General features: G+C 39.7%; 3 protein-coding genes across 5 annotated transcripts; 1 reads left to right on the forward strand and 2 right to left on the reverse strand.

Annotated features, from left to right (window-relative positions):
- Window positions 1–341: 341 nt before the first annotated feature.
- Window positions 342–3,414, reverse strand: LOC104815344. Of its 2 annotated transcripts, none has more exons than XM_010543697.2 (10): window positions 3,055–3,407; window positions 2,594–2,747; window positions 2,078–2,252; window positions 1,712–1,827; window positions 1,556–1,615; window positions 1,288–1,426; window positions 1,112–1,178; window positions 906–977; window positions 755–820; window positions 342–670 (listed from the first exon to the last, which is right to left on the reverse strand). In XM_010543697.2, the coding sequence occupies exons 1-10, from the start codon at window positions 3,250–3,252 to the stop codon at window positions 533–535; spliced, it is 1,185 nt and encodes a 394-aa protein (XP_010541999.1). In that variant the 5' UTR covers window positions 3,253–3,407; the 3' UTR covers window positions 342–532. The 2 variants fall into 2 exon arrangements, with proteins under 2 accessions (XP_010541999.1, XP_010542000.1); XM_010543698.2 differs by having other exon boundaries at window positions 518–670; window positions 906–1,032; window positions 3,055–3,414.
- Window positions 3,415–8,269: 4,855 nt separating this feature from the next.
- Window positions 8,270–12,419, forward strand: LOC104815345 (glutamine synthetase, chloroplastic/mitochondrial). Of its 2 annotated transcripts, none has more exons than XM_010543699.1 (14): window positions 8,270–8,372; window positions 9,462–9,746; window positions 9,829–9,868; window positions 9,940–10,043; window positions 10,131–10,179; window positions 10,275–10,381; window positions 10,479–10,566; window positions 10,665–10,793; window positions 10,912–10,986; window positions 11,198–11,251; window positions 11,356–11,393; window positions 11,476–11,635; window positions 11,724–11,784; window positions 12,032–12,419. In XM_010543699.1, the coding sequence occupies exons 2-14, from the start codon at window positions 9,487–9,489 to the stop codon at window positions 12,169–12,171; spliced, it is 1,305 nt and encodes a 434-aa protein (XP_010542001.1). In that variant the 5' UTR covers window positions 8,270–8,372; window positions 9,462–9,486; the 3' UTR covers window positions 12,172–12,419. The 2 variants fall into 2 exon arrangements, with proteins under 2 accessions (XP_010542001.1, XP_010542002.1); XM_010543700.1 differs by having other exon boundaries at window positions 9,472–9,746.
- Window positions 12,420–12,526: 107 nt separating this feature from the next.
- On the reverse strand, window positions 12,527–13,620 carry LOC104815346 (ctenidin-1-like). Its single transcript, XM_010543701.2, has 2 exons — window positions 13,462–13,620; window positions 12,527–13,341 (listed from the first exon to the last, which is right to left on the reverse strand). Exons 1-2 carry the CDS (start codon window positions 13,547–13,549, stop codon window positions 12,764–12,766), a joined length of 666 nt encoding a protein of 221 aa, XP_010542003.1. The 5' UTR covers window positions 13,550–13,620; the 3' UTR covers window positions 12,527–12,763.
- Window positions 13,621–13,886: the final 266 nt, after the last annotated feature.

Below are 13,886 nucleotides of genomic sequence, written 5' to 3' on the forward strand. Positions count from 1 at the left end.
AAACTCCCTTTGGAAGTACATGACTTCTTGTAGTTTATTTTATTTTTACCAACCATGAAAAAAACTTGTAAAATGCATGTGATCCCCCCCAAGAATTGGTCAGAAAAGTTTTTGTTATTTTATCATTAAAAGCAAAACATATTTTAATATCAGTTTGAAGTTATAAATAGGGTATATAAAATTGAAACAAATAACATCCAAACTCCATGTGATATAAGAATGAATTGGATATACCTTTTTCTAAATTAGGTTTATCTAATTCAAACCGAAAATGAAAGTACCTAAACCAAATAAACATATTTTTTTAATAAATAAACATTTTTTTAAAAGAAAACCAAACATGAAGCAAACTCAAAATCAAATATAAAGACCAAATTGGCAAATTTTCTTTGAGTGATCCCATCTCCATCTTCTATCGACAGGATTTGGGTTTCTTTGACACGATCTTGGTGTCCGAAAAGAAAGATCGAAAACGAATTCGACACAAAATTGAATTCGGCGGGGTTGCGAGATACACAATACGATTGGATTTTTATTCTGGATCTTTATCAGGACCCATGTATACAGTGCAACTCACAGAGATTAGGATGAGCAAACACCCGACCAGCCGTTCAGACAAACCCGACGCCACTTTTCTCGAGCTCACCATCCATAACTGCGACAGAGCGGCCTGTACAGAGATTTACACATTGGTATCTTTAGTAAGGGAGGTGGAGGAGATATTCTATCGACGTCTAGCAAGTCTAAGTTTCACCTCGATGTACAATATGTTCGCAACTTTGCTGATTTTCTCGAGCTGAAGCGCTCGCGCCAAAAGTACCTGAAAGAGTCAGACATCACATCGAGATTCAGCAAGTCTAGAAATTGAGACCCGGGTTTGTGTAGAAATGTCGTCTCGGTCTCACCTCGGCGAAAAAGGCTAGTAACCCTAGGACAGCCACGTTGATGAGCGAGTACAACGCGGGCACTACAACGTTCTGCATCATCAAATTTACGTGCATTGGATGATATGACCAAACAGGAGAGTAAATCCTTGATGAATGATCACTCGGGTTAGTTTCTGTTTCCATAACTTGTTAAAGAATAGTGAACCAACTCCTCCTAAGCTTACCTCGAAGGCAAGCATGCACATTGCTGCAGCAGGACAAGCTACCACACCAAATAAGAGGACAGTGATCCTGGGAATATGTAAACATAAACTTTATCTATTTACTGCCAACCTTTAGATTTTAGCAAGAGAAGCAGAAGATGGGAGCTTAGGACACACATTTGAATATTAAATCTTACAGTGGCTGTTCTGATGCTTTTGCTCCTGCTTTTATGAGACAATAGCTGATTCCTCCCGTTATCGATGAAAATAAACCCATCAACACCGCATAAATATGATGTTCTCCTTTAAAGTTTCCATTGATTCCTTCTGGTTCAACTGCCAAGGGTAGCAAACTGATTAAACATGATGATGGTTATCTTTACTCATTCATATTATAGCGGAATCGATGTTTCATGAGAAGAATCACTATAGAACATGTTCTGTTCTGTTAACTCACTTCCGTACCTTGGACAGTAATCATCGGGCGGAAAATGAAAAGTATGCCAAAGAAACTGCAAACAAGAGCTGGAGCAAAGGGAGGAGACAGTCATAACTTTACTTGCTTTGTTGGTCAATCTGCACAGCAGGAGCTAACATTGGAAAATGAATAGTTCTGCTTACCTCCAATATCAATAATTTTCAACTTCTCACGCAGAATGATACGTGCTGCAATGGAAGCCATAATTGGACTCGCGAAGCTTAGTACAATCGCTTGGGACAAGGGTAACATTCGAATGCTGCGGTGAGAAATGTAAAATCATTGATCAAAAGGGTATAATTCTTGCTTCTGTGCAAATAATAAATAGATCGGTTAAAAAAGGAAAAATTGTGAAAAATAGAAATTTGATACAGATGTATACTGATTTCAAACATTGTATATACCAGCCATTAACACGACAGAACACCTCTGGTGAGAAAAATCAAAACCACACTTGATCATGAAAATTAAGCATAAGAAGACGTAAAGGGGATTGCGAGTATAATTACCTAAAAATGAAACAAAACAATGAAAGATAACCCACGAGGGCTCTTAATATCAAAAGCTTCCTAGCGTGTGAAGGTCCAAAAATTGGTTGACCACTTCTTCTCAACCACAAATACGAAAGTATCAAGATAGTTGTGCATCTCATGAAAGCTGTCTCAAATAAAGGTATTGACTGAACTGCCAATGGAAAAGAAAACCGGAAAAAGAAGATATCAACACACTTAAAACAGAGACACACATGCTAAAAGCAACATTAGAAACATCAACATGTCGAACGAGAACACGGTTAGAACATGCGATAATAACATTCACGAAACTAGCATAGCCTTGATACATCTAAGCAGAGTGACCATTTCAACTAGTGAAGACAAAATTTAGAACACATCAGAACAACTAATCACAATCTTAGACATTCGAATGAAAGAACTGAGGTTCTTCTTCGGCAAATCACATCATCTTGCATATATCAACGGATTTGGGTGAGAAATGAAATTACAAAGAGCAAACAGATTACTAACCAGATAAACCATCTGAAATCAATTCCATCATGAAGTACAATGTTGATGACAAGGCCATGCACAGGAAGCCGGCGTATCTAGAGCCGCTCCATAGCCATGAAAAGAACTGAGCTATATGAAATGACTCCGATTCCGTTACTTTAAGCACTTGCTCCTGCAATCGTTGATCATAGTCTGTATCAGGCTGCTCAATGAACATTCGACACAACTTTTGCACATTAGACAAGAGCCAGAAACCCTAATAGTCTGATCTCAATCCCACCCAAACAACCTAATCACGAGGATTAGCACCAGAACAAGCTGAAATTGAAGCCAGTACGAAACCAAAACAATTCGATGCCGTTCCCATATCTCACACTGGCGAAACATCAACTCTAGCTTGCTCTTTCATCAATTCGAACACGATTACATCCATCACAACACAAGTAAACGAAGAGAGCAGCCAGTTTATCCGATCTTACCCTAGGTTTCCGACGCGAGAAAGAGGCGGAGAATATGTTGATCTTGGGCCGTTCGATCTGGGTGAGTAAAGGCGTGATCTCATCGGAACCTGATGCGGCGTCGGCTGCGGATCCACCGTGGGAAGCCGGAGAAGATGGATCTCGTACGATGAGCTCTAGCGCGTGGTCATCGGTCAAGGTCTCCGTTGACGAAGCCATGGGTACGAACAAAACATCGAAACAGATCAGATGCAGGGATGGTGAATCGTGATGATGATGATGAAGAAGAAGGGACGCCCGCCGTTAGAGACGGCGTCAACTCCGAAAGTGACCAGTAAAGAAAAAGTTAACGGTGACGTCTATTCTTCCGTCCCCGACGTGCACGTGAGTGTTTTGCCCCCTCTTCCAACAGCGTTAGCATCTAACGATATTTATTTACACGTGACATACTTTTAAAATTTAAGGGAAATTATAAATAAAATATTTTTTTTTTCCAATAATGCGACATTACCCAACAAGAGTAATTATACTTTCTAGTGGCTACTTGGGTTTCTGCAAGTGGGTGTAAAGAATTACGACAGCTTGGCCGACAGGGCAACGGTAGCGAGCCGAGTTAGGGTTTCGCACAAGGCAGTGATGACGTGGAAGAACGTCATCGGGAAGAAGCGGTTCAATCGTTTAGGCACAACCCGGTTCCAAAGATCCAAGGTGGAAGAGTAGGAAAGTCTCCGACCCGTGGGAGCTAAAGGGTTCTTGATAAGCTTGCGTTTGTGTGGCTGAAACAAGAGAAACATAAGCAAAGTCGCGGTCCTCTTCTACTCTCAGACCATTACCGAGCTCTGCAAATCGATGGGAGCAGAGGCGAAACGGAGACAAGGGCTGATTCGGCTGGCCAAGAAGAACGGGGAGAGGCTTGGGTTCCTCGCGTGAGAGCATGACCCTTCCGCAGACAGAACCTGAGCTAGCAGTAGCTCTGCAACGTGCTCTTTCAATATCTATATTTACAGTTGTTCACTTTCATTCAAGGACACAGAAATAATGAAAGAATCGCTGAATTGAATTCTTGTGATAATTGATATCTTTGACAAAAAAAAAATCCCTCACTGGGAAGGCTCTTGTCAGAGTGGAACAAAACAGTACAGTTGTACAATCAACCAACTGCCGGGAAAAACATGTTTCATCCATTTGGTTCCCAAAACCACACAGCATAGTTGTGCATATGTTTTCCTTGAAAGCAACCTCGTATCTAGTACTGAATAAGAGTATTGGGGCAACAAGTCTTCAGATAGTGTACCGACTTCTTGCCGACCTTTCCTTTCTAGAATCATCCTGAAATTCAGACAAGAACATGACAAAAAAAAATGATGAGTTGTGTGTAAGGAGAGATATCGACAAAGAAGATTCGACTGTTTTCATGGCGAAGAAATTACATGGTAGCTGTAAGTTATCTTGTCAGTGACGTCGAGTATCTCCTTCCACTTCTTCCAACGCTCATCTTTGTATTCCACAAGACAATCACGCGAATTTGCGAAATTCAGGTAACATAGAGTAAAGATTTGGCGAGTTAATCAGCAAACCCTTCTCCCGAAATCGTCTAGACTCGGTACAACTTGATAAATTCCTCCATGTGGACAAGATGTGGAGGTGGAGAAAATAGGGGTGGGCACGGGTCGGCTACCCCCAATTTTTAGAAAACCCTGTCTCGTCTTCATTACCACGGGTTTTACAAAAATATTATCTCAGTCTTAGCTTCATAAAATCCAGGTACTTTAACTCGGGTTTAATGAGATTCTCGGTCTTGTACTCGCGGGTACCCGAACCCATACGATTGATAAAATTTTGAACTATAAAATGATAGATATATAAAATACAAATGAGAGAGGTCAAAGTATAAAGAGAAAAATTCACAATGAAGAGAGATGAGTAAAATTTTGAGAGAGAGGTAAATGGTTGATTCGGTTATATAGAATGAGATTTGGAACGGTGAAATTTTTGTATAGAAAGGTTTAGAACATAAAAAAATTGAACTAAAATAAAAGTATTTTAATAAATAATAAAAATAATTTAGACAAAAATATTATAGATATAACGTATATTTTAGATTTTTAACAAATATACCGGGTACCCCGGGTACCTCTTGTAATATAATTGAACCCCCACTCAGACTCGGGGGTCGAAAACTTAGTCTTATTAATACTCGATCTCATCATTGTTAATATTCGGGTACCCTTTATTCGGGTACTTGTTAAACCGGGTACCTCCAAACCCCCGGATTACGGGTTAAAACGCCCACCCCTAGGAGAAAATGTTCTTCAAAATTAGACACCTCCATTTGACAACCTAAACCACCATTTTTGAAGCCACCATCTTTAAAATCATTTTGTTTGAAAATTGCAGCCATTTCTATTGAAGAAATTGGTGCTAGAACCTTTATAAGTAGAGAGGTTTGGGCTTGTGAATGAATCACATCAACAACAAGGAGAAACACAAAAGAGAAAGAGAGAAAGGGAGAAGGAGAGTGAAAAACAGTTTTGAGCGGTTTTAATCAAGTGATCGATCGGATATCGATCTCTTATCTGATCGATCTGAAATTTTGTGGAGAGATTCTACAGTCTTGGTTCCTGATTTTGACCGGTTGGATTTTGATTTCAACAGTTAGAATTGAAGAAAAGGATGTTTTACCGAAACTGTTCGACCAGGGGTTTCAAACCGCAATAGGTCTGATTGCTGTGAAAATCAAACGGTGGATTCTTCTCTACTCGAGGTGAAATTTGGTATGCTCGTTCTAGATCCTTTGTTATTTGATTTGTACGGTGGGATTTTGCATTGTTTGTCGAAATCAAAACCTACGTGGTTGACTTGCTACATAAGTTACAACTAGTTAAGTTGTGTTATCTTGGAATATTGAGATTATAATATTGACGTGTATATTCTATAACCCTGGGGTTATTGTGTGGACGTTGTAATCAAGTTACAGTGAATTTTTTGGTGGACTACGGTCCCGTGGTTTTTACTCCCACACCAAGGGGATTTTCCACATTAAAAATTATTGTCTGGTTTGATTTCGATATCGTTGCACTAGATATTGTCATCCTCGCACGTTTACACAAGTACGGGGTTTGGTTACTGATTCGTGATATATGATCAAAATAACATAAAATTCCCGACACAACTATCTATTAAAATTTTCTAAAATACGCTCAGATATCAACAGACTTTCATCATGTGCAGACATTAGATCATGTGATAGCAAAACCGAAATCATAAACGATCGGTTTATCAATCCAAATTAAACGATGTTTCGGTAAAATTCCAAACAATTGATTTTCATTCGAGTGAATGTGCCACTACCCGAAATTGAACCCACACTCTAGCATATTAACTAGAAAGAGACTTTAGTTCAATCTTAGAGAATAAGAATTCTTCATTCTTATAATTCTTCTTCTCTAAAAGTTAACAAAAAGAGGGGGAGTACCGTTTTTCGTCCATCTAATTTCCGATTCAAAACCAATCGTTGCCGAAGATAAATTTTTATTTATCTAAACACTTTTCTCCACGTTTAAATTTAACCTCTCGTATATTTTTCATGTTTTCTGTAATTCAAATTTTACTCCTAAGCATTTGTTTTCTCTAACAAAGGTTTCACTCATACATTTCGATTTTTTCAACTAGAAAAAAATATATAAAGATAATATAAAAGCATTTATATGTATAGAGAGAGACTTTGTTTCTAATTAAAATATTTTTTTTTTTGATAAAATGTGATTTGTCAATGGTGAGATTCAAATCTGGGTGGAGCACTTTTTGCGTATATGCATTTACCAGTTGAGCCAACCACTCTTGGCCTAATTAAAATATCAAACATAATCCAATTTAAAATAAAAAAATATTAGCTAAAATATAATAATATGTACGAGCAAATCATTAACTAATGCCATCTAACGATAATATCGAGTTTTTGCCGCAACTAAACGCCAAAAACATCGCTCACGCACTTCTAATAATACTATCTTTTTTTTTTGTTAAAACTAATCTAAGGTGGTGACAGACTTTTTCAGATTTATTATAAGCTTTGTCTCCCTAAATGTTGGTTTGTTTAATTATATCTGTAATTAATTACAACTTGAGATTAGTACAGATCTGTACTTAAATAATGTGATCAAACGAACATCATTTCAACCCCGATCCAACAACTTACCTTTAAAAATTTCCACTTATATATATATATATATATATATTATTAAACATACGTTAATATAAATTTACGTTTCCTAGTTTTAATAACGATACCTAACAAATCTCCTATTTATAAGGTAATAAAACGGTTGATGAGTTGTTATCATAATTCTTATAGTTATACTTAAATATAAAGAACACATGCTTTTGAATTTTTATTCATGGAACTATAATATATATATATATATATATATATATATATATATATATCATTAAAATGAAAACTCTACACATCAAAATCGACCCCATGTTGTCAATAATATCACTAAATATCTAACCGAATTTTTCGTGCAACAAATATTCTCGATTAAATACGAATACAATACTATATAACAGCATAAACAATCCTCATAGAAATAAATAACTATAGATTAATCTGCAATAATTTTTCAACGATTTTAAACATAAAAAAAAGTTGTAAACTCGTTTCGTTTGCGTGATCGTTGTTCTTTAAAACAACTTCACCATAAAAGATTTTAATTTTATAATTCGTTTGTTTTTTTTGAAGTAATCGTTGATTTGTTTACAAAAATAGAATTGGAGAGGGGCAAAGAGATCGGGAATATTGCTCAAATAACCCACTTGGATCGCAGCAATTTCAGTGTACACCACCGAAAAAAAAAAAAAAATTTGCGACCTTATTACGACTAATATATAACTAATATACAACTTATTACGACTAATAAACTACTCTCATTTTAGTTGTATATTAGTTATATATTAGTCGTAATAAGGTCGCAATTTTTTTTTTTTTTTCGGTGGTATACCCTGAAATTGCTGCGACCCAAGTGGGTTATTAGGGTTAAAACCCCAAAGAGATCTTATCTACATAAAGGAATAAAAATTATTGTCCATGAAAATAAAAAGAACCATATAACAAAATTTGCGCCACTCATAACGCACCCCTATCTCTTCGGCAAAAGCCACTTCACAAAATCTCTTGCACAAACACAAAAACACCCAATTTTATATATATATTTTTTTCTATATATATATATATATATTTTTTTTTTATTTATAAAGTTCTCTCCTTCATATTGTCAACTCTTCTTGCCATTTGTCTCAACATCACCCTTGCTCTCTTCTTCTTCTCTGTTTTCCAGGTACCCTCCTCTTTTTTCCCCGACACGAATCCCCTGTTTTTTTTTTCTTTGTTCTGTCTCTCTTGTTCACCGATATTTATGGAAGTGTTAACTAATGTCTGGCTGTGGGGGCAGAATCTGTATCAATGTCGGGTTTCTCTTGGATTTTCTGTTTTCTGATTCTATGATTCGGTTTCGTGGTTAAGGATTGTTTCTCGGCTTCTGGGTTTGGTTTAAACCCTTTTTCGGTTTCTGGGTTTGGTTTGTGTGGTCAAATGGCTAATTAATGGCTTAAACCCTATTTTATTTGGCGATAGAAAGTTAAAGACTGTCGCTTTTGAAGTCAAAATCGCGTAGTCTCAAAAGCTTGATTCCCGTAGATCACAGGTCCGCGCCGACAATACAGAATCCACTCCCATTCCTTTGTGAATTCACTCACTTTTGATTACTTTTATATCTTTCCTGTGGATGGATCTGCTTGGCTTTTTGCCCATAATTTAATTGTGTTTAATCACTTTCTAATCGCCTTTTCAGAGTGGAATCAGTATAATTTAATCCGGTTAGCCTAAAGCGTGTCAAGAATCTGGGTCCTACAAAACACTGATTCTGTACAAAGTATGGCTTAGAAAGGCTGATCTGTAATCTTGTGGGGGGAAAAGGTGGAATCTTGCTCAATCACAGGGATGAACTTTGGATTATATTGTTGAAATCTCTGCGTAAATCCCCATTTTTTACTCTGATTCGATCACACCAGCATTAACAGTTTACTTTGATTACGTACAAAGTATGGGTTAAAAGGGCTGATCTGTAATCTTGTGTGAGAAAAAGTTGGGATCTTGCTCAATCACAAGGATGAACTTTGGATTATATTTGTTGAAATCTCTGCATAAAACCCCAGTTTTTGCTTTGGTTTGATACTAAACTGTCATCAGCCATAACAGTTTACTTTGATTCTGTACAAAGTATGGGTTAAAAAGGCTGATCTGTAATCTTGTGTGATCTTTGCTCAATCACAAGGATGAAGTTCGAACTATATTGTTTTAAATCTCTTCGTAAAAAAACCATTTTCTTTACTTTGATTTGATGACATATTCTCATCAGCCGTAACAGTTTTGTTCAGGGCTTGAGGCAAAAGATGGCACAGATCTTGGCACCTTCTCCAAAATGCCAGATGGGGGCGCCAAAGCACTCCTTCATCACGAGCCCTGCAGCTTCGTCGAGGCTTTGGAGCTCTGTCGTGTTGAAACAGAACAAGCAGAGTGGCAAACTAAAGTATTCTTCCAAGTTCAGAGTTTTGGCTGTCCAATCAGACGACAGCACTGTCAACAGGCTTGAGGGTCTCCTCAACTTAGACACCAAACCTTACACTGACAAGATCATTGCCGAGTACATTTGGTATGCCGTTTTTCGTTTTTCTGATTGCTTTCAAGTTATGGGTATGCAGCAAATGTTCACAAGTTTGATCTGTTTTCAATAGGATTGGAGGATCTGGAATCGACCTGCGAAGCAAATCAAGGGTAAGATAGTGTAGTGAATGTTTGTATTCATCTTACCGATGGCGCTGACTTTCTTCTTCTGAAAATTTCAGACAATTGAAAAGCCTGTTGAACATCCTTCTGAGCTTCCCAAGTGGAACTATGATGGTTCGAGTACTGGACAAGCGCCTGGTGAAGACAGTGAAGTCATTCTATAGTAAGATTCTCTAAAGGACCGACCACTTTCTCGTTCTCACTCCTTCAATATCCTTTCGCTTATTTGCAAATCCATTGTCTTTTCCAGTCCACAGGCTATCTTCAGAGATCCTTTCCGTGGGGGCAACAACATCTTGGTACAATGTTATTAACTTCAGTTGCTATAAGCTGTTATGTTTTGTGGTCACGCTGTTTGTTGAACTTTGTAAGAAAAACCCATTCCATGTTGAAGGTTATATGTGACTGTTACACACCGGCTGGTGAGCCCATTCCCACGAACAAACGTGCCCGAGCTGCTGAGATCTTCGGTGACAAGAAGGTCGTAGGTGAAATCCCGTGGTCCGTCTTTGCCCCTAATCTCTCCCTAGCACGTCTCCTCAAACCCTTTTGGACGAAATTTTTACAGCTAAATTTCGGATTACGCCTCATTTCTTAGGTTTGGCATTGAGCAAGAATACACCTTGCTTCAACAAAATGTCAAGTGGCCTTTGGGTTGGCCTGTTGGAGCTTTTCCTGGTCCACAGGTGTGATAATCATATCAAGTAATGTTACCTCATTGTATATATATATGGTAAGAGAATCTATCAACGAGATTTACCGAGTTTTTCTCTCTTCGTGTTAGGGTCCATACTACTGCGGAGTTGGAGCCGACAAGTCTTGGGGCCGTGACATTTCGGATGCTCACTACAAAGCTTGCTTATATGCCGGAATTAACATTAGTGGTACCAACGGGGAAGTTATGCCGGGACAGGTCTCTTTTTTTCCGCTATTTTTTCCCGTTCACACTTCGAGAATATATTCATTTTCGGGTCTTCGGTATATAGGTTTTATAAGTCATATTCGTTTGGTATTATACTCGTGTTCTGCAGTGGGAATTTCAAGTTGGCCCGAGCGTTGGCATTGAAGCTGGCGATCATATCTGGTGTGCTAGATACCTTCTTGAGGTAATCAACTCTCTTGTATTTGTTTCCGAAAACAAAAACTTAACTCACTGAGCTGTCTCATCTCGTTCGAGGAAAGAAACTTCGAGTCAGACCCGGAGTAGGGTTTTCCGTAGTTTTGTTTTGCTTGGTTTCTTAAGGACTTGGTCACTAGAACGCTACCCGGGCGAAACCCTTCCCCATAATTGCATTTTTTTGTCTGTAACTTTTGCAGAGAATCACTGAACAAGCTGGTGTAGTCCTCACGCTTGACCCGAAGCCGATAGAGGTGATTTACAGTTATAAACTTTTCTCTCAGGAAAACGAATTTAACGCTTCTCGGGTATTTCGTCAATGTATCTGCACGTAATGTTCATCTTCTGCATACTCCAGGGCGACTGGAACGGCGCTGGATGCCATACCAACTACAGGTAACACAAATCTTGCAACTCTCGGTCGATGATGTCGAAGGGTATACAGATCGTATGTACGTAACGGTTTTTTTGTTTACAGTACGAAGAGCATGAGAGAGGACGGAGGGTACGAAGTGATCAAGAAGGCGATACTGAATCTCTCGCTTCGCCACAAGGAACATATCAGCGCGTACGGAGAAGGGAACGAGAGAAGGTTGACGGGAAAACACGAGACAGCTAGTATCGATACGTTCTCATGGGTAATGAATGAATATATGAGCTCGGAATTTCGCATTACGTTCTTTTTTTGTAATCTATGGCTCGTTGTTTCACGCTTTTATCTTGCAGGGAGTGGCAAACCGTGGATGCTCGATTCGTGTGGGACGTGACACCGAAAAGAAAGGGAAAGGTACTAACTTTCTAGCTCACGATAACCGGAATCTCTACCCGAAACGATCGTACAAAAGCCTCGAAACTGATGACCCGTCGGTCAAACTTTACGTTCAAACTCGATTTATCGATCCTAAACGATCATACAAAAAAGCCTTGAAACCGATGATGACCCGTCGGAACTATAAGCCTTTAGGATCATCTCTGATATGAGTCCGAGATCGATGTTAACGATGTTTTTTCCGCCTGTGTCGGCCTGTGGACAGGTTACTTGGAGGATCGGCGTCCGGCCTCGAACATGGATCCATACGTTGTGACCTCGCTCTTGGCCGAGACGACACTCCTGTGGGAGCCAACGCTCGAGGCTGAAGCTCTTGCTGCTCAGAAGCTTGCCTTGAATGTCTAGAAAACCATCATCATCATCATCATCATCATCGTTTTTTTTTTCAAGTTCTATGCAAGAATTCTGTGCAAGTAAAGGTCCTGAATCGGTGAACCCATGATCCATTCCATGTGGTTTGTCATGTTCAGAATCATGTCGTGTCTGAAAAGAATTTGCTCTGCAGATTTTTTTTTTTGGGCTTTTCTTCCTCAATTGTCGAACTGAAACCCGTTTGGCCTTGGAACTTTTAACATGTTTTTTTCCCATCTTCACTGTTTTCCGAATGTGTTTTCCACCATTAAAACCAGACACAAGCCTTATGTTCATGAGGGTTACGTGTGTTTTACGAAAGCCAGACCGAAGACGACTGTTTCGTTAGTTAATAACAGTATTTGTAATAATTATATTGGATGATGAGGAAAACATACAACGATCACACTAGACAGTCCCTGTGGTGGACATGGATGAGAGCAAGCATGACCATACCATACCATAACCATGCACATCAACCTTATTGTAGGTTTTACTTACTATACACTGATACTCCCCATCTGTATGTCATCATAAATATCATATTATTGTGGGACCTACACTCTTCGCCGTCTCCGGAGGAAGCCTACACTCCTCCGCCTCCGCCGCCACCCCCTCCGCCCTTTCCTCCTCCTTTGCCGCCACCTTTTCCGCCTTGGCCGCCTCCACCTTTGCCGCCACCTTTTCCACCTTGGCCGCCGCCTCCTTTGCCACCGCCTTTGCCGCCACCTTGACCGCCGCCTTTGCCTCCCCCTTTGCCGATGCCTTGACCGCCGACTTTGCCTCTGCCTCCGCCCTGGTCAAGGTCATATTTGGTCTCATCCACATTTTGGGTGGTGGCATCGAGTCCACCTCCTCCTCCTCCTCGACCACCGCCTCCGCCTCCACGTCCTCCGCCGCCGCCTCTACCTCCGCCTCCGTGTCCTCCGCCTCCATATCCGCCTCCATGACCGCCTCCATGGCCGCCTCCATGACCGCCTCCATGGCCGCCTCCATGGCCTCCGCCTCCATGGCCATCGATGTCATATTTAACCTCATCGACTCCTCCTTCCGACTCTTTCTCTCCGGCGTAGGCACAACACCTCACGCACCCATATCTTCCCATATAACAACATCCATACTTGCAGTACAGCTTCGACTCCTCCTCTCCTTGCTTCGCCTCCACTGCCATAAACAATCCAAAACTTGATTAAACACGATCAAATTCCAACTCTTAAATCATCCAAAAAAAAGAAAAAAAAAATAATACGACTCAAGAACTCCGTATCAAATCATTCTACTGACGTTCTTTCTTGTTGTCGGCGGCGGAAACATCCGCTGCAACAGCGGCCACAACCGCAAACAGAAGACCGCAGATTATGAACACCCTCATCTTTTATCTTCTTGCAATTACACTACGAAGATTGCGTTATATATATGTATATATGTATGGAAAAGATCTTCTCTACCGCTGTTGGTCCTTTTGCTTTATATAACTCACTAACACAGTCAAGATTACGATAAATTCTGTCAAACAAAGCGGTGGATACGACAAAAAAAGATCTTACTTGGCAACACAGATTTCGTCTATGAGCTTTGTATAAGTGTCTGAAGCCGACGCGTAGGATTCGTGATTGCCACGTACAAGGTTTTGCGCCATCGTATGCTGCCAACTGGCTTTGTGTAGAGCTATTCTGTGTCCTAAATCTTTTCCTTTTTTCTTTTTATCA

The sequence above is a fragment of the Tarenaya hassleriana genome, unplaced genomic scaffold, assembly GCF_000463585.1.
Source record: "Tarenaya hassleriana unplaced genomic scaffold, ASM46358v1 Cleome23, whole genome shotgun sequence".
Lineage (NCBI taxonomy): Eukaryota > Viridiplantae > Streptophyta > Magnoliopsida > Brassicales > Cleomaceae > Tarenaya > Tarenaya hassleriana.

What these genes read in the sequence shown, in the direction of transcription:
- LOC104815346 (XM_010543701.2), bottom strand. Translation starts at nt 13,549, where the DNA reads ATGAGGGTGTTCATAATCTGCGGTCTTCTGTTTGCGGTTGTGGCCGCT. An exon ending in CGCCGACAACAAGAAAGAAC is followed by an intron (nt 13,342 to 13,461) that starts GTCAGTAGAATG and finishes TGTTTATGGCAG; the next exon opens with TGGAGGCGAAGCAAGGAGAG.
- LOC104815344 (XM_010543697.2), bottom strand. Translation starts at nt 3,252, where the DNA reads ATGGCTTCGTCAACGGAGACCTTGACCGATGACCACGCGCTAGAGCTC. An exon ending in TCTCGCGTCGGAAACCTAGG is followed by an intron (nt 2,748 to 3,054) that starts GTAAGATCGGAT and finishes CAACGATTGCAG; the next exon opens with GAGCAAGTGCTTAAAGTAAC. An exon ending in CGAACATATTGTACATCGAG is followed by an intron (nt 671 to 754) that starts GTGAAACTTAGA and finishes ATCTCTGTACAG; the next exon opens with GCCGCTCTGTCGCAGTTATG.
- LOC104815345 (XM_010543699.1), top strand. Translation starts at nt 9,487, where the DNA reads ATGGCACAGATCTTGGCACCTTCTCCAAAATGCCAGATGGGGGCGCCA. An exon ending in GGATGCCATACCAACTACAG is followed by an intron (nt 11,394 to 11,475) that starts GTAACACAAATC and finishes TTTTGTTTACAG; the next exon opens with TACGAAGAGCATGAGAGAGG. An exon ending in GTATCGATACGTTCTCATGG is followed by an intron (nt 11,636 to 11,723) that starts GTAATGAATGAA and finishes TTTATCTTGCAG; the next exon opens with GGAGTGGCAAACCGTGGATG.